This window comes from Sphaerodactylus townsendi, linkage group LG11 (genome assembly GCF_021028975.2).
Source record: "Sphaerodactylus townsendi isolate TG3544 linkage group LG11, MPM_Stown_v2.3, whole genome shotgun sequence".
NCBI classification, from domain to species: Eukaryota; Metazoa; Chordata; class Lepidosauria; order Squamata; family Sphaerodactylidae; genus Sphaerodactylus; species Sphaerodactylus townsendi.
The window spans coordinates 22,684,790-22,706,508 of record NC_059435.1 but is presented as its reverse complement, the minus strand read 5'-3'; the positions used below and the strand labels follow the sequence as shown (position 1 = coordinate 22,706,508).

The 21,719-nt window shown below is 39.9% G+C and overlaps 1 protein-coding gene across 3 annotated transcripts in view; it reads left to right on the top strand.

The window, feature by feature from the left end:
* Nucleotides 1–21,719, top strand: part of BBS9 (Bardet-Biedl syndrome 9) — a 231,032-nt gene that overhangs the window by 29,258 nt on the left and 180,055 nt on the right. For all 3 annotated transcript variants that reach the window (XM_048510716.1, XM_048510714.1, XM_048510715.1), the window contains exons 6-12: nucleotides 2,706–2,880; nucleotides 3,322–3,403; nucleotides 4,090–4,273; nucleotides 5,164–5,293; nucleotides 14,429–14,610; nucleotides 15,758–15,834; nucleotides 19,947–20,000. In XM_048510716.1, coding sequence (XP_048366673.1) covers nucleotides 2,706–2,880; nucleotides 3,322–3,403; nucleotides 4,090–4,273; nucleotides 5,164–5,293; nucleotides 14,429–14,610; nucleotides 15,758–15,834; nucleotides 19,947–20,000 — 884 coding nt within the window. The remainder of the gene's footprint in view (nucleotides 1–2,705; nucleotides 2,881–3,321; nucleotides 3,404–4,089; nucleotides 4,274–5,163; nucleotides 5,294–14,428; nucleotides 14,611–15,757; nucleotides 15,835–19,946; nucleotides 20,001–21,719) is intronic.

Below are 21,719 nucleotides of genomic sequence, written 5' to 3'. Positions count from 1 at the left end.
TAGTCTTTTCCAGTTGAATTTATAAGTAATTGTAGAACTCTGTGGTATAATGTAGAAAATAAGGATATATTTTAAAGCATGCGATAGAGATTGAAAAAAGGAAAATGAATGTGACAAGCCTTTTTTTCCCTACTGAGGGTATGTACACAGCTCCTAAGATTTTTGGGATCTAGGTTCATTTTGAACTGTAAACCTTACCCTCAGTTTCTAGGTAGTGAGTGTATAGGCTTTGGATTTGCCGCTTAGAAGTGTGTTTTGAGCTGCACAAGATGATTGTTGAGATCACTGAGGCTGGATTAATTTATAAACTATTACATTTAATTATTTATATTTTGGCTTAAAGGAACAAGCCAGCAGCACAGGTCTCCAGGAAGACAAAGTAGAAACCTGGCTGAAGGACTAAAACTTAAACTGGTTATGATTTCCCAAGGTAGTTTGACTTTAGTGCAATGGTTTGAGGCACGAAGAATCTTTTATTGGCTAGTCACTAGGTGACTCTTCTCTGACACTCAGATTTGAACTGATCAGTCAGTGCAGGCTTCTAATATCTACTAATAAATGTTAATTTGCAAAACCTTATTGCCATGTATGTTAACATTTTGTTTGTCATACTTCATCAGGTGTTTGTGATCATGGTTGCATAGATAGGGTAAAAACCTTTTTTCGGAGGGTAGCTGTGTTGGTCTGCATTAGAACATCTAGATTTAAGTCCATTGACACCTTAATGCTTAAAGACCAGCAAGACATTTGTTGTACAAGCTCCCTTCCTCATTTATCACTTGTTGCTTGACCAGTTAGAATCATAGAATCATAGAGTTGGAAGAGACCACAAGGGCCATCAAGTCCAACCCCCTGCAATGCAGGAACATACAATCAAAGCACTCCTGACATATGCTGATCCAGCCTTTGTTTAAAAACCACCAAAGAAAGAGACTCCACCACTCTCCGAGGCAGTGAATTCCACTGTCAAACTGCCCTGACAGTTGTACTGTTGACAGTGAAAAACTTGATCAGTTGTTGTTTTTTATTTCTCCCCCCCACAAAAAAAAATCCAGAAAAAAAGAACCAAGGGAAAAACCCTCAAAATCCATCAACTAAACAGAATTTAAAAAGGGTATACATAGAGACAAACATATAACAAGATTGGCAGCCCACTTACACTTAAGTGTCTTATGAAAAGGTTTCCAAATATCTAAAAATAAATCCATATGCAATTGTCCTCTTTATGCTATGTCTTCAAATTTAGATACATCTCTTAGGGCCCCTTCCGCACATGCAGAATAATGCACTTTCCATCTACTTTCACAATTGTTTGCAAGTGGATTTTGCTATTCCGCACAGTAAAATCCAACTGCAAAGTGGATTGAAAGTGCATTATTCTGCATTTGTGAAGGTGCCCTAAAATCCTCAATCCATTTATTTTCCAAGGTGAGCATTTATCTTTTCAGTGTTGCAATATGAATCTTTCAGCTACAGTAAGGACACGGAGAGCCCTTTTCATTTACCTCCAGTTAGCAGATGGTTTAAAAGTACCCAAGTGTCTTCAAAAATCAGTGAACATTCTAATACAAAATTGAAAAAACTGAATGACTGGACATACCCAAAGCATATGTTTGTAGGACGTATCCTGTGATTTACAATGTTAACAGTTAGATACTTTGCGCAATCCTTTGCTAAAGAACCACTGTGGAGTCTAGTATATCCTAGACAGAATTTTTTGCTGAATAAGTTGCAACTTAAGATCCATGGAGAGAGCAGGTGTAAACTTAAAGGCCATATCCCACTGGCAGAATTGTTCCATGTAGTCCCTTATTTCATCCCTGAGACTGAGTATCATATTTATTAATTGACATCAGATATTTATAAACCAGTATTATAGGTTTCACTTTCAGCATCAATTCACTTAATGCCACAGATCCATATTTAGATATGTTTAGATACATATTCAGATGTTGCAGTTGTAAATATTAATACCAGAATGAATAATTAAGATATTAAGTATTCATTATGCTATTAGGTATTCATTATGCTATTTTTGTCAACCTTCTTAGTTGCCTGGTCTTTTCTTTCTCTTTCTGGGAATACAGCCATTCAACTGAAGTTGACAAGTCATTTTTAGACCTCAGTTGAGAAAATGACAAACTCATCAGCTTTATTGTTGACAGAAACTTTGTATTGTGACAAAAGTGTAGTAGTTTTAGTGAGAACTTACTATTAAGTGTTAATTATATTTCTATTATTGCTTGGGTGGAGAAGCCTGTAGCAGTAAGTACTTGTTAAAAATATTAAGTGTCATTTATAGCACAGCAGTAATTGGGACAGAGTTTGTCATTCAGGATTCTGGGGAACCTTTGGATTCAGCAAGCATATTCTGTAGTTTTGGCAAAATCTTACAACTCCTCACTTCATTTTCTTTTTGTTATAATAATTAACTAGCTGAAATGTTATAGCGGTTCCTTAGTCAAAGGGTTTCAGAAGAGTTGTAAACCACTGCATTGGACTGTTGATGAAGAAATGATTTGCTAAATCTAATGATTTTGCTTTACTTACGTTGGCTCTAATATGTGTGTTAAATATCAAGGGGTTTACTCGTAAGTCTGCAGTTTGCAACAGTTTTAAATAATACAGTTATTCAGTAACAATTCAAGTCCAGTTTTCTGCAGAATGGAATAGCTTACATAGGTTGCATTGTTTGTCTGTTTTAGGTCGAGATTTGATTTGTATACAGTCTGTGGATGGAATGCTCATGGTGTTTGAACAAGAAAGTTATTCTTTTGGCCGCTTTCTTCCAGGCTTCCTTCTGCCTGGTCCATTAACCTATAGCTCTCGGACAGATTCCTTCATTACCGTCTCTTCTTGTCGGCAGGTTGAGAGCTACAAGTAAGTATGGAAGCTAAATATGCAGCTAGTTCTATTTAATCTGTTGCCTTTTGTCAGTTCATTGAATCAAACAGACAGTCACATTTTAAGGGTGAACCATATGAAATGGATGTCACTAACCCAACTAGACCAGATTTTGTATCTTGTCTGTGACAGTGATTATATCAAGGTATTCATCATGGTGCGCTAGCTAATGTGCTGAACTGTCAGGCGATCCATGCAAAACAATTTTGTTAGTTCTTAGATTAGAATCTGCTAGTCCAATGAAGGCAAATACCATCTCCTAACTGATTCAAAGAATTAATTCTTTTACTTATTTTTAGTTAGTTCCTCCTCCCCCCCACCCTCATTCATTCATGGTGATTGTACATAAAAACAGCCTGGTAAAATATGAAATGACTTTAAAGAAATCACTTAGGGGTTGTTTGTTTTTTGCAATAGGTACCAAGTGCTTGCATTTGCAACAGATGCTTCCAGAGAAGAAATGGAGCAACAAAAACTAGGGTCTGGAAGAAAGCTTGCGGTAAGCCCCATTTGTTGATAAGAACAATCAGTGGCATGCTACAGAAGGGGAAAAATTAAGTTCCAATTTGTGTCAAAAACATAGTTCTTTTTTTTTACAGAGGATGTCCTGAGGCATGGTCCATTACGCTGCTTTACAAGCAATGGATCTTTTGTTTTCCTAGTTCTCAGTAGGAGCCTCCTCTGCGTGCATTAAGAAGCAGTGCTTTAAATTTAAGAAAGTTTAAAAAACAACTTGTGTTGTGGAATGGGTTGCTTTGGTTAAGAAAAGGTACACAAAAGGCCCATTTCTCTGTACTGAGGCTCTTATGTTTTCTTTTATATATGTTGTGGGTATAGTATACTAGTCTTGTTATTAGGGGTTGGGGGTTTTTTTTGCTTGTTATGTTCTATCTTCCATGAGTGTCTTTACTATGATGGAAAGTTACCTTTTGCTGGTACATCCCACCCTTCTAATGCTACTTTTAATGAAATTACTATGAAATTAGGAAGCTGGTACTATGTCAAAGTTTTAATTTTTATAATTGAAAAAGATCATAGCACTAAAATGAGATGTGTATGTGGTCGCTAATCATACAACAATAATCTCATTTTGCTGAGAAGTTTGATTTGAAAGACCGAAACATTTTGCAAATGTCTTGAGTGCATTCAGTTTGCAGGATACTGATTTTCTCTGTGTGTTTTTAGGTGGACTGGGTTTTAAACATTGGAGAACAAGCTCTGGATATATGTGTTGTCTCTTTCAATCACACTGTTTCTTCTGTATTTGTTCTGGGGGAAAGAAACTTCTTTTGCCTTAAGGATAATGGACAGATTCGGTTCATGAAAAAGCTTGATTCCAGTTCAAGTTGCTTTCTTCCCTATTGTTCAGGTTTGTGGGCAGAATTTTTAAACTAAGGGAGATAGTTCAATTGGTTGTGATTGCCATAGTGTAGCAACACACTAAGTTCAATATTACTTACTTTTACTGTAGCCTATTGAAGTTAAGTGCTTAAGTCCACATGCCGAATTTTGTATTCATTATGCTTATTCTCTTTTTAATTACGTGGGGATTAATTTGCCATATGAAAAGGTTGGTAGAATGTTGTCAGATGTTTTTCATATGTTAGCTGTGATCTGATGCATAGTTAAAAGTGAAGCTACTTATCAGACCTAGTGACTGTCAGTCATTCTTTGAGACTAAACTGCTACTGCTGTTACTGCACAATTGCTGATTTAGAATTCATTGACATATTCAACACTATGTACCCCAGGTTGAATAGGCATCTTAGCTTTGGTGTTAATATCCTGCATATACACCTGTTACCGATGCTTTGGCTATACCTCTGTAACTTCCTATTGCATCAGCTCATTCTTTATCTTATCCCTTCTTTCTGTTGTCCATCATGGGTTGACATTCCAGTACATCCAAAGAAGTGAGCTCTGACTCATGAAAGCTTTGGATGCAATGAACTCTGAGATGCCACTGGACTCTTATTTTTGTTCTGCTATTTCTGATCACCGTTCATTTGAAAAAAATCATTGCAGCCTGCTGGAGGTGCCTTACTGGGGTCACATTATACAGCACTGACTCCCTGTTGGATTTTAAGCTTGATTCCGAATCTGTGAAATTCTAGCTGGCACCCTAAAGTAGTTGAAATGGATTGCTTCAAGGGCATGTACATAACGAATACAGTGACATACCTCCAAAACAAGAGACACACATTCTTCGTGAAATAGACATGAAAAATGGCTTCTGACATCTTTCTGTGTTTTTAACAGTGTCTGAAGGAACAATAAACACTCTGATTGGAAACCACAACAGCATGTTACATGTTTATCAAGATGTAACTCTGAAGTGGGCTACTCAGCTGTCCCTCATCCCTGTAGCAGTAAGAGTGGGGAATTTCCAGTAAGTATCTCTGGCATAATTGCAATTTAAATAATTGCATACATTTTTCCAGAATGCCCTTTGAACTGATTTTAACGTTGATGTCTTTGAAATTGTGCAACTTCACTGCTTTTTGATTCTTGTAAAAGTGTCTAGAAAGCGGGGGGAGGGATATCTTATTTTATTTATTCATTTTTGACCAGAAAGTCTTATTTTATTTATTTATTTTTGCAAAGACATACAACTTTGTCACATAGATACAAGCCTGGCTAAAGCTAATATTAAATAAATAGAAGCGTGGGAACTAACGTGCGTACAAAAACATGAAGAAAAGGGAAGTTCACTTCTAGTTGAATGTAAGCATAAAGGATATTAAATGGGAATGAAATAGTGGGTGGAGTTATAAATGAAGTTACAATACATTCAGTTTTCTTCATCAAGAGGGGGAAAAATACTTTGGTCTCCATTCCAACCCATCTGTTACTGCTTCTTATAGCTGACATCACCACAACTGTTAAAGCATCACCATATAAAAATAGTAGAACTCCCATATAAAATAGGGAAAACTTAATACTTATTGCAGAAGTTTATAGACAAAAGATGGCAGGATTCAAAGTTTCCCTTTTGAAACAGTGCTGGCTTAACAGATGTTTTGCCAGTTATGGCACAGAGAATTGAATGACTCTATACATTTAGTGTTTTCTAGGGCTATTTGGTATACCAGAATGTAAGAAGTTTCAGCCCAGTGATTTTTACAATTTTAATCTAATTTCCTATTGAAGAGAAGTTAGATAACAGATTAAATTTGTATTTAAGACATGTGCCCTTTCAACTGCATTAACCGGAGATGGTCATGCAAAATGTTGTTTTTAGGACTTGAGTAGATTATGATTTATTAACCAAATAGTTTATATTTTGGATTATATCTATGAATGATAATTTTTTACTATATCTGTAATTATCTCTAGTCTTTAAAAATTTCTTTGATGAGACTGTGGGTTTACGATGCAAAATAGCTACAGTCATCGCTGTTCTTTGCTGTACCTTAGTTGATGTGCAATGGTCAAAAGGAATCATATAGCCCCTTTGGGGAATAATTTCTGAAATCGTTTATCTCATTAAGTGTCTTTTGTTGTAAACTGGCATGAGATTTTCAAATGTGTATTCTCTGTGCAACTTCTTTACTTTTCCTGACCTATCTGTGGCTACCTTTTTGTTCTTTTATAGTGGTCGTAAATAGTGAAACTTATTTTCTTCTGTATTAAGAGCCCCATGGTACAGAGTGGTAAGCTGCAGTCACAACTCTACTCACGACCTGAGTTCAATCCTGATGAAAGTTGGTTTCAGGTAGCCAGCTCAAGGTTTACTCAGTCTTCAAACCTTCAGACGTTGGTAAAATGAGCGCCCAGCTTGCTGGGAGTAAAGTGTAGATGACTGAGGAAGGCAATGGCAAACACCCCATAAACATAGTCGGCCTAGTAAATGTTGTTATGTGACATCACCCCATGATTTTGCAATGATCCAGTGCTTGCACAGGAACTACTTTTACCTTTACATAATATGCTGTACACCAATATAGTGATTTGCCATGCACTAATTTTCACCAGAGTGTTTTGGTTAAAAGCGGTGGCTTCTAATCTGGTTAGGTTTGATTCCACAGCCCTTCACATGAGCGGCAGACTTTTATCTGAAGATTCAGGTTTGATTCCCCACTCTTCCGCATGAATCCTGCTTAAATGCAATTTGCTTGAGAATCTTCTGAAGTTATACTTTTGGACTAGATGCCTTGTTACCTACTGTATATAATTGTTGTGGCTGAAGAAGACTTAAGGTCGAAAGTGTTTAACTTACCTGGGTTAGCACTACTATTTGATGTTTTATCTCCTGACGTGGCATCCAGCTGAACATCTGGCAATTAGAGTACTTCCAACTTTTGATGTTTGTTCATGCTTATGCATGGCCAGTTTATCTCTTGATACGGTATCCAGGTGAGATCTGGCAGCTGGAGTACTTCAAGCCTCTATCATCAAATAATCAAGCAGCATACAATTTGGATATTCCAATGTTTTGATGAAGGACAAGCATTCGTTTCATCTCAGTTGATTTAATTACTGGACGTCTGCTTGATGCTTACAACTGAATTGCAAGGATTTCTCTGAAGGGAAACAGAGACTCATCTTCTGTGTATATTTTGGAATCCCTTTTCTGTCTGTAAATGTTGTCCATGTATTGCATTATTTTATATTGATATTTGGGCTGTTGGATAGAGTGCTTTTAATCATTTTTATTAAAGGTTAGGGTTTTATTGCTGTTCTTTTGAGCCAGGCAGAGTATTTTTTCTTCTTCTAATGACCTTGAGTTAGTCCTACTGCTGTCTGAACTCTCTCAACCCCACCTACCTCACAAGATGTCTGTTGTGGGGATGGGAAGGGAAAGTGGTTGTAAACAGTTTTGTGACTCCTTAAAGGGAGAGAAAAGCGGGGTATAAAAACAAACTCTTCTTCATCTTTTTCTAAAACTGAATTTGCCAGTTGTATAAAAATCGTGTTCTCTAAACAGTCAGACCAAGAGAGAAGTGGAAAGGTATAATTTTAAGAACGTAAGAACATAAGAACTAGCCTGCTGGATCAGACCAGAGTCCATCTAGTCCAGCACTCTGCTACTGGCAGTGGCCCACCAGGTGCCTTTGGGAGCTCACATGCAGGATGTGAAAGCAATGGCCTGCTGCTGCTGCTGCTCCTGAGCACCTGGTCTGCTAAGGCATTGCAATCTGAGATCAAGGAGGATCAAGATTGGAAGCCATTGGTAGCCATTTTCTCACAATGTGTGCTGTCTAGTTTGGTACATGATGCAGGTGCCAGTGATTGTGTGCTGCACGATAATCTGCCAATAGTCACAGATCCTATAGATGTCAGAGGGGTGAGACAGCTCTAGGCCCCAACCATATTGTAACTTGGCTAGGTTTAACAAAATCCCCGCAGCTTTTCTTTGGCTGCACCTCCAAGTAGATTTTCCACGTAGGCTTCCAAACTGAGTGGGGCTTTTTGAGCATTCCTAAGATTTTGTTCTCTGATTGTCCAGTTTCCAGCCTTTGCCTTCCACGAGTCCCTTGTGGCTGCCACTTTCCCTGCAGTATCACTGGTGGGTTTTCTGAAAACTTAAAAAAAAAGGGTAATTGCTGCAGAGCTGTAGCGTAATAACATTAAAACAATCTGTCGCTGTGATTTTGTAGTTCTTTTGAATCTCCAGCTTGCATCTTTTTTTAAAGTAAATCTCTGGACTGCTCCACGTTGAGGGTTGCTTGTAAGGTAGGCCACTTAATTAACAAGGCAGTGAAACTTGGAAATAGGCCTGGCAAGAAAGCCAGATGTAAAGCCAACGCAACAAAGCTGAAGGCTTGGATCAAGCCATTTCCTAACAGTGAGAAACTTTAATTGACATGAGAGTACTTCACAATGTGTTCTAAGCTGTCAACGAGTAACTGTTTCGCGGCCAGTGTGATGGGCGATATCTGCCAGGTTTGGTTTTTTAACTCAGTCTGCAGCTGAATGGTTTTGCAGCAGCCCCCTGATGGTCAATTAACTCAGAAGCTTTACAAAACCTACCAAGTGCCATAGCTGCCGAACCTCTGATTTTAACGTTGTTCATAATCACACGCACAAGAATTCGAACAGTGCTTTCATACTTTTAAAAAGTGTTTCGCCTTGCAATCGTTGTATCAAACTTTTGCGAAAGGGAAAACCAAGTTTGTAATGAGTTGTGTAGTTCTTCCAAAAGGATTTAGTTTCCTTTCCTTCAGATATTTCTTTCTACGTGAAATTTTAAAGAGAATACCGTACAAAATTACATGAAAGGGTGTATTAAATAGATTTTGTATATGATGCACCATTATCTTAAAGCAGCAAGAATGGAAAAATGAGGTAGTGGACAAAATATATATAAAATTTAAACTGAATTTTGCACATCTGCTTCTAATTTAACTAATCTCTTCTCTAAGCCATTAATTAAAATTTTTAATAAGACTTGATATCACTTTCTTGATTTGTAAAGTGCAGTCCACAAAGCACTGCTTCTGTATGCACCCATGAACATCTGTGGGTCTTTAAAGTTGAGTTATTTTAGTGGATTGCAGCTTGGTCGAATTGTACTATGGCTTGATAATTGATGGAAATTATGACACATCATGTGTAGTTATATTTCTACAATTTCGTTTTGTGTAGACAATCAAGCTATAACTTTGACCTTGTAAAAAAGGTTAGTCACCCATTTAATTTAACCCAGCAGGAATTTCTCAAGTAGAAACTAAGGTTTTTGGCTTTTTTTGTTTCAGCAATATGACAAAAACATTTAATTACTCATAATATTTTAGTCACCAGTGGGGTGCTAATAAATGACTTGTTTTTGGGAAGGCAATTCTTGTTGTGTAGTCAATGAAACAGAAAAGGACATGAGCCAAAAAAGGCAAAAGGACCATGGGACAGAAGTGCTGGTGTGAAGGGGCTGGAATAGAGGCCTTGATTGGCAGAACAGCCTACAGCTAATGGAGGGGGGGTCAGAGGGGTGAGAGAGGAGGGAACGATCTCAGAATGCCCGATCCCATAATGTCCCCAAAGGGGGCCAAACTGAGAATGAAACAGAGGAGCCCCCTGGAGGCCGGTAGGTCCTGGCAAAGCTCTGAGGGGGCCGGTGGACCCTGGTGAAGCACCAAGGACTGGCATCACTGTGGTTGGGTCCAAAGCAGGGTCAGTGGTGACCTGCTTCCCCGAGGGATGGCCATGCTGGTGAAGGTGACCCCTCTGGACAGACCCAGGGGTTGATGCTGCAGGAAGATGGGGCAGGTGTCCTGCAGAAAGCAGGACAGGGTGTCCAAGATCCCCTCAATCTGAGCCTGTTCCTCAGTGGCACCTTGCACCAAGCCAAGCCTCAAGGTGCCTGAGGTTCTTCAAATGGTGTGTAAACATTCTCAGGGGTTGGGGGTTGTGCAAAGTGTGAGCTCTGTTTAAGGTGTTCTTCCAATTCTTTGTATGCCACTATGAGTGCCCCTCCTTGGTTTAAATACCTACAGCAGGAAATTAATGGGTGGCATGCTATGCCACATGCCCTATAAGGTTTGGCAGTTTCTGGCAGGGAGTTTTAAAGGACGGGTTCAGCTATTGGTTTCTGAGCTTGGCAGTACTAGGGCACTTTCCGTTGGTCTAAGGGCTAGTCAGCATCCTAAGCACTTCAGCACCTTGCGGACAGTACTTCACCAATTATGAAGCCTATGGACTGTGCCACGGCTTTCAGGTGTGAATTTATGCTGGACAAAGTGGATGTTCCTGACTCAGAAGGGCTTAGGGACCCAATTGACATTGACCCTGACCCTGGGCCCATCCTCTTCAGTACTGGCATGAGCCCCTACAATGGAACTGCATCACTGCCATGGTTGCCCTGACATTCCAGAGTTGTGCTCTCTTGCTGCTCCTCAGTGCCGGCATAAGTGATATTTACACTGGTAGTAGGGTCATGCCACCTCCACATCACTCCCACCTTTGTGGGTTGCGCTGTCATTGATTCTGCATGCCTGATACATTTTGAAGTCTTCTGAACTTTTGCTGTCTGTTAGCAGAGAGCCATATGAGTATAGCAGAGAGTATAATGGTTAAGAGTGTTGGACTCTGATCTGGATAACCAGGTTTGACTCCCCACTCCTCCACGTGAGTGGTGGACTCTTACCTGCTGAACTGGATTTGTTTCCCTGCTCCTCCACGTAAAGCCTAACCCTCCACATAAAGCCTGCGGGTGATGTTGGGCTAGTCACAGTTCTTTCTGAACTCTCCCAGCCTCCTCAACCCTACAAGGTGTTTGTTGTGGAGAGAGGAGGGGAAGGAGTTTTATAAGCTGCTTTGAGACTCCTTACAGGAGAGAAAGGCAGGATACAAATCCAAACTCCTCCTCCTCTTCTTCTTATGCACAATTCATATACAGAAAAATAGCCCTACATATAATGTCTCTTAAATGATAATTGATTCAGATTGTTCTGCTTCCATAGATTCCCTAGGTTACAAATATTACACGTCTGATTTATTTCTGTCAGCGGAAAAGCTGTTGAATAACAATGTGTTTTAAATGTGTAAAAAGCAGAAAGTGGTAGACTGCTAGTCACTTTTTAAAACAGGCAGTTGAGTAATTATGGATTGATGGTATTATTAAGCCATCTGGAATAACTGATTTTTATTGTACGACTAAAAGTATGCAAAATGTTTTGATTTGTTAAAATATTATATTGTGATAAATTTGTTTTGCAAAAGGGACATGCAAAAAACATATGCTATTATTTTTGTCCCAAATCCAGTAAATGATAGTGGGGTTTTTTAAAAATTACTACCATATGTTATAGGATTTGCTTTGAACAGTAAAGTTATTATAGATACCAGTTTAATTTGTTTCTCTCTTTTAGTATAAATGTGTTCCTTTAGCTTTACATTTATATGACTATTTTAAGCATAGCTTGAGAATTATTCTATTTCAAGAGGAATAATTGAAATTCCACATTTTAAAAACTGTTAAAGGTAATAATGTCTGCATAAGTATAGAAGTATAGTATAAAAGCAGTAGCTGCAGGAAAATGGTTATAAAATTTATTTTAAAAACCTTCAAAACTGCCTTTTTTAGCATCTTTCTCTGGAGTAATATGGACTTTGGTGATTCTGTTCTCAGGCCAGGCAGTTGAGAATTTTAAGTCTCAGCTGGGTGTCTGGTGTTTCATAAGATGAATTAATACATCATAATTCACTTGCTGCCTCTCTTTTGTATCAACATACTTATGAATTCATGGAAAGAAGTTAACAGGAGTGTATCCTCTAAAAGTTTTCATGGAGTCCTGTATACTTACATTTTAAAGATGAAACACCATAGATTTTAGGACCCAGAGGAAATATAAAATTCCTTGGCTGGAGTCCTGCATGCATCTAACCTACATAAATAGTGCAGAAGATGACAACATTTAAACAGCCAACCGTGTATAGGATTGCAGCAATTATACCTGAGTGGACAAAGGCAAAAGTCATTGCATTTTTTGATCTCTTTGCTTAAACGATTTATATTTCTCAAACCAGGGTAACGGTAAAAAAAATGGGCAGAAAGAAAGAATTAAAATAGAAACATTAATTAATTAATTTTTCTATTTATACCCCACCCTACCCCAAAGGCTGCTTTGTTGGTCCAGATCTTCCCCAAAAAATGTCACCGGGGCTTTTAGATTTGTAGTGATCATTCAAGGAATTATTACCTAATCTTCAGAGTTGCCATGTAAGAATGCAAGTGCTTAGTATGCAGTATGTCAGTAGAGTTGTGCACATTGTAATATCAATTTCAGCTGACCGTTAGGTTGTCATAACATTTCTAGTGGACACAGTGCTGGAAATATTTACCAAATAGGCATTTTTTACTCAAACTTAGATGTGCTTGTTAAAAGGTAAATGTAATCAGTTCCCTGTGCAAACATTGGGTCATTCTTGACCCATGGGGTCCCCTGTGCAAGCATTAGGTCATTGCTGACCCATGGGGTCATGTCACATTACAACATTTACTAGACAGACTATATTTATTGGGTGGTTTGCCATTGCCTTTACTCACGTTACCAACTTCGCAAGGATAGAAGGTGGAGTCAACCTTAACTGTCCAACCTTAACAGCCTTGCCATCACCAAAGGGCTCCTCTGTGGCGTGGGAAGCCCAAAAATGAAATGAAAACCCCAGCTGGCAACAATCCCCTATAGGGAATAATTGATATATGCCACAAAAAAATGTGGCTTGTGTCTGAGGACATCTCCGTCGGCACATGTGGGTTGGGAGGACAATGACTGTCAACTCCCCTGGAATGCCCCTAGCCACACTGGGGCATCTTTCTGCTCTGGCGCAGCTGGCAAATGATAGGCATCATGGGGTCGAGCACCGTGGAGTTGCGTGACACCCACCTTTACATGAATTTGACCCCTCTTGCCTCTTGTGCTGGCAGGGTGGGCACCCACGTTGACGCAGAATTGTGCTGACTCCTGTGGTGAGCTGTAAGTCACATACCGGACTGGGCTGTAAGTCACATACTGACTTGCATTGGGATCAAACTCAGTGTTGCATATGCCCAAAAAGTGTCTTAAATAGTCAATCTGTGCATTTAATATATATTATAAGCATATGTATGGCTTTTTAGGGAAACATAGTTCTGAGGGGAGGTTGTTTTCAGTGGTGAAATGTGGGGTAGTTGACTGACCTTGATCTGCTCACAGTTTTTTCTCTGCACCCTCTCCCTGGTTTCTTTTCCTCTTTGAGTGAGTTTGGGGTTTGCGTTTACCTTCATGAATTACATCAGGGCTGTTTTAGTTCATCTCTTTAGAAAGTTACCACTGTTGTTCCCATGAATAGGAAGAGCTGTGGACTGAAGCCTAGCATTGGGAAATATTGCTCATTTATAAATCTAAAGTGTTATTTCTCTAACATTAAGACTATTTACAAATGTTGTGGGAATAAAAGTACTATTGTTCTGTGGATTTTAGCAGTCCTTTAACCAGGTCTTAATAGTTTTCCGATAAAAAATTCATAATGGCAGTGCTTTTATGTTTGTAACAGGTGATCTGCTTTCAAATGGGTGTCTAAACCCAATAGAAGCATTCATTGTATTGTCGAAGGCTTTCACAGCTGGATTCAACTGGTTGTGGTGGGTTTTCCGGGCTGTGTGGCCGTGGTCTGGTAGATCTTGTTCCTAACAGGGAATGCAAATGCGACTACAAATGTAAATTGACTGATAACCCCACCCGCAATACAATGCATTCAATCACACCTTTGCATAGCAAGTTCCACCCAAACACTTATTAATTGGTTCCCCGCCCTGGGACATGGACAATATATACCCCACTAAACATTCCCTTCTCACTAGACACAGTGTGTAACAGACTTCTCTCTGTGATACACCTCTGAAGATGCCAGCCACAGATGGAGGTGAAACATTAGAAACAAGATCTACCAGACCACGGCCATACAGCCCGGAAAACCCACCACAACCAATAGAAGCAGTTTGGGAGATATTTCTGGGGAACCGTTTCTAATGAAAGCGGAATAACGACACCTTTGTTTTGTTCAGCTTTTCTTGCATCATGTGTGGTCTCCTTCTTTCATGCAGAGATTTGAAAGGTGTGATAGTTGCACTGAGTGACAGTGGTTGCCTACAATGCTCCTACCTTGGTACAGATCCTTCTTTATTTCAAGCGCCTAAAGTTGAAGCCAGAGCTATAAATTATGAAGAATATGATGCAGAAATGAATAAGCTTCAAAAAATCATAAAGGATGCCACGAAGACCAAAGGTACACGATTTCTCTGTATTGGCTCAGTATCAGTTTTATTTTTTTCCTGTTAACACTATTTAAAATAGAATTTACATTTATGCCTAATTATCAAATGAAGGGCTGCATATCTGTTACATTATTTGATGTAGAACTTGCCCAAAATTCTCTCTTACTTCATTAACTCTGCATATAGCTTAATTTTACTTGAAAAAAAATCTTTGATAGAATCAGTTTTATTACAAGTAAGGGTTCTCTGTCATTTTTAGACCCAATACTGCCCCACAGTTGTAATGGTAGTACACAAATTAAGTTATATGAATTACACCAGGCTTAGGAATTATAAGCAGAGGTGGGATCCAGCAGGTTCTCACATGTTCCCGAGAGTAGGTTACTAATTATTTGTGTGTGCCGAGAGGGGGTTACTAATTGGTGATTTTGCCACATGATTTTTGCCTTACTTATGCCCCTCCTCTCAGCAGTAGTGCGCAGAACTTGAAGCAGTCTAGCAGGAGGTGCACCAGAGTGCGTGGCAGCCTGCTCCTGCGTGCATTCATTTCCCGCCCAAGGACTGGCGCATGCCCCTGTCGTGCCCCGCCCAGCCCCAGTGGCGCTACGCCACTGTTTGAATCCCACCACCATGGGAACCTGTTACTAAAATTTTTGGATCCCACCACTGATTATGGGGATTGTGAGACAGAAGCAATTGGTGAGCCCTCCTCTCTCACTTCTGAGACTGTGCAAGGACCTGAGGCGCTGGTGAGACTTGGTGGGGGACAGCCTCAGGAAGATGCCCCACCTTGCATGGGTATTACACACATGGATTTTGGATAGAATTTTATAAAATGGGTGAAATTGATTTATACGTCTCAGTGAGCTCAAACCATTGTTAATGTAGATTTGACAAAACCATGTGAGATACAGAAAGAAACAAGATAAGGTTGCCCACTATCTCCTCTCCTGTTTATCCTAGTTCTTGAACTACTGAATAGAGATATAAGACTTGATGAGAGGCTTGAGGGTATAAACATTAAGAAAAGTGGGCAAGCATTTCCCAGGCTAGTCTCTTGCATTTTTAAAACCTGGGGCCTGATCCTAATTTCTAGCTCTATTTTTGTTAAGTCTCCAGTAGGGATTGTTTGCCAATAATCTTTCTTTCCCCTTGCAGATGTTTTGCTCAGATCAGAAAAAAATGAAGCGCTGGCCCTTTCTGTGGAAGTCTTGCCTGTTCTCGATTCAGTATCTGTATGTAAGCCTATACATGTTTTTGGAAATATGGGCAGTTTCAAATCACCATGTATGCATTTTATGTTAAAGTAATAGGAAGTGGACTTGCATCTGGCTGAGTTCTGAAGACTTGATGTAAGGCTTAGGCATATCTAGAGAAATATTTGACTTTGAATGGTAAGCCCCATGTCACATGAAAAAACTGTTTAGTTTCAGCCACAGTTTGGAGGACGGTTTGAGAATTATAAAGCCTTGGCATGATTATCTGGTTACACTGTTCTCTGGATCCACACTCATATAAGGTGTTAATAGATACATGAATTTAAATGCATGGTGAACTGGGACATTCCTGTTCCCTAAGTGCTGTAATCGTATGTGTAGTTACAAGGGAGAAAATCCCATTTAATTCAGTGAAACAGACTTCTAAATAGGCATTCTTGGAAGTGTGTGTCTTATTCTGTAATGTGTGAAGCTTTGCAATGGTTAGTTTTAAATGTATTTGAAAGTCATTTGAAATACACCAATATATGTATGTAATAGTCAGTATCCCCATCTGTGGTTAGTGCAACTGCAGACAGCTGTTCTCCCACTGCAAGCAGGTATGCAAGACGGAAAATGGCAGCAGGGGGAGGAGTTGAAGCATCTGGCTTGTCTCCATCAGCCTCTGAGAGGGACAGGGGAAGAGGTCAAAAGTCATTGCTGCAGTTTCCCCACCCACCAAGGTTGTGACACTGGAAGTGGGCAGTGGAGGAGATGCTAGATGGTCTGCCAACTTCCTCATTCACTGAGATGGTGGTAGTGTGAGGCAGCCTGTTAGGAGCAGAGCCCGGCATATATAACCTGATTGTAACCTGCCTTCATGTAACCTGATGTGCACCTTGATTGATATTTAAAGGGCCTTTCTCTCCTCTTCCTTTCCTCTGATGTTTACAGCTTTGATACCGAATGTAGATGACTAGGCAAATGACCCTAAGAAGACTCTCTGGCTCGGGAGAACAGGAAGGGGGAGGTGAGGCAGGTAGTGGCCTCTATTCCTATCACAGCCTTGGAGGCGCCCAGGCTTCTAAACAAATCTTTTCACACTTTCTCTGGGGAAGCAGAAGCAGAGAGCTGGGCTAGGATAAAGGAACTTGTGAAAGCCAGGTCAAGCAGAACTGGCTTTCTCAAGCTAGGGACTTGTTGCCTTTCAATAAATACTTCTGATCAGGAGGTCTGAGACCTAACACAGGTGGGGAAAGAGCAGAAGCCCCAGCTGTCTCCTTCAGCTATCTCGGTGGCAGAGTTGTGAATGGACGAGGGAGTAGGAGGCTTTGCTCCTCCCACATGAGGTGGACAGGTGACCTGTTATAGGAAGCAGGCGGCATTTCGGCTGCAAGTCATGTGAATGCCCACTAGTTGTAGGTTATGTTTGCAAGGACTCTAGGGTGAAGTGTATTCAGATAAAGCAATGTGAAAGAGAATTCAGGTGAACACTTCATGTCATGATTGCTATGTGATAGGCATATAATCACAGATTGATTTAGCATATGAAAATATGAGGAACATACACTAGTAAATAGAACAGAACCCAATAATTTATTATAGTCAAAGACCAGCAATTTATAGGCAAGTAAATCTCCTTATCTAACTATATTGTAATGGCTTAAATTGAAAAATCCTCCTGTAGGCAATGGGAATGTCTTGGTTTTCCCCAACCATGTGTGAATGGAAGCTGCCCCTCAACCCACCTGCTTGAATAAAAGCACTTTCCCTCTCTACAGTATTTATATCAAAAACATTTTAAAAATTACTATACAGCGTTATGCGTAGAATGTTTTTAAAGTGAAATTGTTCATACTGTTAAAGAAAAGAAAATGAATCGTGCAGCACTTGTATTGAACTGCCAGTCATAAAGATCTGTACAACTTTGTACTGTATCAGTTGAATATTTCCTCCATGACTGAACTCAATTAATTATGCTAGAATAGTCTAGCAGTTCTTCACAGTATATTTATGCGATTGTTGATATACACTGCCAACATCTGCTTAATATCATTAGAGACAGCATACAGCTTCTTTGCAGATTTTGCTCTAATTCTGTTAATGTTTGACCCACAAAAAAATGGAGTGCGTAGTTTAGTTCTGCCCTGGTGTTGCTACAATATGTGATGATAATTCCTTACTGGAAGGTTTGGGTCCAGAGGGAATTTAGTCATTTTTGTCAGTAAAATCCTAACTTTTCCTGATACAGTGAGAAGGATCTTATTTTGCTTATAGCTGCACTTCACTGATATTGTTGGCAGGCTTCTCAGCTGATGAATGATGACAGCCCAAACCACAGTCAAACGAAACTGGCTCCCTGTAGTAAACTATGCTACCACACCACCCAATGCAAGTTTATTTGCTACCATCTGCTGTCTGCCCCAGAAGCTCTGCCCAACTTCCTGTTCCTACCAAGAACTGTCAATCAAGTGTTGATTCACCACAGCTTTATCCCAATTGTCAATTGAGACCATACAAATCATAGTTCCAGTCTCAAACAACAGGCTTCTGGCCTTTCTGTAATCAGCCTCTTAAGGTCCTGCATGTATCTATCTCCAAAGCATGGCAGCCTTGAGAGGCAAGTAGCAAACATAACCGTGGTTCACCAGTTCACCTGCTATGCCAAACCGCACCTTTCCTCTTTAATCGTCGTTTGGCATGGTTTCAGAAATGAGCCATTGATTCTGGCACAATGGCAAGCTCTGGTTTTGCATGAATATCCCTGGAGCATCCTTGAGCTTTTGCACTTCCCGCTCCTCCCTCCTCTCTCCAGTCAGATAATTAAAAATGTCTAAGTCAACCATTACATCAATTGCAGCAGTAAACCCTAGTTCATTTTCGTTGGAATCCTGGCTTGCCAAGAAAGTGTAAACTATAATTTTCCTGTTCAGATGCAACAGTAAACTACAGCTTTCTGCAAAACCTGGAATTAGTTAACTGCTGGCATGTGGAAGAAGTTCTCAGTCCCAGGAATCCTCCTGTTCATGTACTAGAAAATCATGGTTTGCTGTTAATAACGTGTAAATCAAGATTTTCTGCATTCTTTACTTTTCCATTTCTTAGACTAAAAGTCGTTATTGGAAGTTGTGGACCAAGTATATACTTTTTGCAAGGCTAATTCTCTTGATTATAACAAATCTGTCTTGATACACAATACACAATAGGTTTTCACAAAAGATCTCAATGGCCCCAAATAGCATCTAAACTTTGAATAAAGTGAATTGTTTAATGCTGTTTCATTGTTGCATTTTGTACGTATGATACTAACTCTCATCATGCAGCAGTGGCGCAGTGGTTAAGAGCAGGGGCATTCTAATCTGGAGGAACCAGGTTTGCTTCCCCGCTCTGCCGCCTGAGCTGTGGAGGCTTATCTGGGGAATTCAGATTAGCCTGTGCACTCTCACACTTGCCAGCTGGGTGACCTTGAGCTGGTCACAGCTTTTCGGAGCTCTCTCAGCCCCACCCCCCTCACAGGGTGATTGTTGTGAGGGGGGAAGGGCAAGGAGATTGTAAGCCCCTTTGAGTCTCCTACAGGAGAGAAAAGGGGGATATAAATTCAAACTCCTCCTCCTCTTCCTCCTCTTCTTCTTCTTCACTCTGAACGATGAACTTATATAAAGCAAATTTTGAATACCGGTATGTCTCCTGGGATTTTAAACATAGACAACATAGTTGCCAGCGTAGTCTAGTGGTTAAGAGTAGTTACATTTAATCTGGGGAACCGGGTTTTATTCCCCACTCCTCTACATGAGCAGCAGACTATAAGCCTGCTGAGTGACCTTGGGCTCATCACAGTTCTCTCAGAACTCTCTCAGCTTCACCTACTTCACCAGATGTCTGCTGTGGGAGAAAAAGGGAAGGCAGTTGTAAGCCGCTTTGAGACTAACTCCTTTTGGTTGAGAAAAGCAAGGTATAAATCCAAACCATTCTTCTTCTTTGTTATAGGTTTTATTTTTTAAAAAAGCATATACATTTTTGCAGGGGTGTTAACTACACGGGGAACTACTAGTAAAGAATTTATCTGCTGAAGGAAGAAAATACTTATGCATTGTATTTTCTCATGTATAATACTGAGTTTGCTCTGTTTCCATTTGTTTGTTTTTTCTCAGCAAGCTGTTGACAGTGAAGTAAGAGCAGAAGTGATTCCTTCAGTGACAGTAAAGGTATTGTGATTTGTTTGGACTATAAGACTCAACAGTATAAGATTCAAAAGGTACCGGCAGTTTAGAAATAGTTCTCTCATCCGTTTGACAAATGATGTGAGTACTAGTTGGTTAAAAATAATATGATACCTTTTCTTATGAGTTAGGTTTTGGGGGAACAGGGAGAGTGTGTTCCTAAAGAATTTACCACAACAGTTAAGATTTAAGCGAGTCGGTAATCGACTCTGACAAATAACCATTGTGTAAACCTCATAGACAGCTCAGAAGAGAAATGTCTTCTGGGATCACTGGAATGCATTTTGCAGAGTAACTTTTAGTTGTAATATCTTTTAAAGGTCTTAAATCAATTTTTAAAAGGATGAGGTGAATCTCTCTAAGAAAATACTGTTTGCCCTCATACCTCATTTGATGAAGTTGGTTCACATGTAGTTGGTTCACATGTTATGTGACTCAGCCTCTGGTTGTGTACAACTGGTTTCGCAGCCCCTCCTTCCCTTTTGTCCAAGTCCCCCACTTGGAACTAAAGTACAAAATATTTATTTTCTGTAATGTACACTTGTTTTCTTGTGTTCCCAGCAAAGCAGCTGTAGGTAATTGTTTCTTAAAAAAGAGAGAGAGAGAGAGAGAGAGAGGGAGAGAGAGCGAGAGCACAAACAGTCTTGGAACAGTACCCTAGGAAGGAAGGGGTCCTGCCTCCCTCCCAGTCTCTTTACTGATGTGAAAACCATGGGGGGAGGGGGTAAGACAATAGCACCAATTGTTCTGCTTTGTGTGCACATACATAGAAAATTGGCAAAACAACTACTCCCCAGTGTAGTTTTTGTGTGAGAAAACTGCTGGGGGAGGAGCCCCATTGGAGTTCTCTTATTTTTTTTAGAAGCAGTTCCCCACAGCTGCTGTGGGGCAGCACGAAACATGAGAATACAAGCGCAAACAAGTGAATGAATGTGTTGTGTAGTTTGGCTCCTAGGTAAAGATAGGTTCCAGTGCAAATGCTGGGTCGTTATGATTCATGGCATGACATCACATCACAATGTTTACTAGACAGACTACAATTATGAGGTGGTCTGCTATTGCCTTCTCCAGTCATCTACAGTTCACTTCCAGCAAACTTGGTACTCATTTTGCCAACCTTGGAAGGATGCAATCCTGAGTCAACTTTGAGCCACCTACCTGGAACTGACTTTCATTTGGATCAGGATCAGATTTTGAGCAGAGCTTTGACTGCAGTACTTCAGTTTCCCAGTCTGCGCCATGGGGTTCCTAGTTTGGTTCTTAGTCCTTCTTTAATCTAGATCAAACTTTGCTGCAACTTCTGAAGCAACGAATTTTGGATTGTGCTTAGGAGACCAAGAACAAAACATAGTTTTCTGGTTCCGATAAATGTAACAGTAACCTGTAGCTTGTGCTGAACAGAGCATTCATAATTGAATTTGAAGACGAGAAAAGGCATATAAGGAGATTACACATAAGAGCCCTGTTGGATCAAACCAGTAATCTATCTAGTCCAGCATCCTGTATCACATCGACCAACAAGTTGCCCTAGAGCCAACAAACAAGGCCTTCTTCTGGTGTTCAAAAGAAAAAAAAGAGGAAACCCCTCAAACAGATGAAACAAAAGGGGGCAGCATATAAGTGAAAAAGATGTGCAGTAAACCCACCTTGAACCCCCTGCCTGAAAATTATAAATATATTCAAGTACATACAGTGGAAATTAAC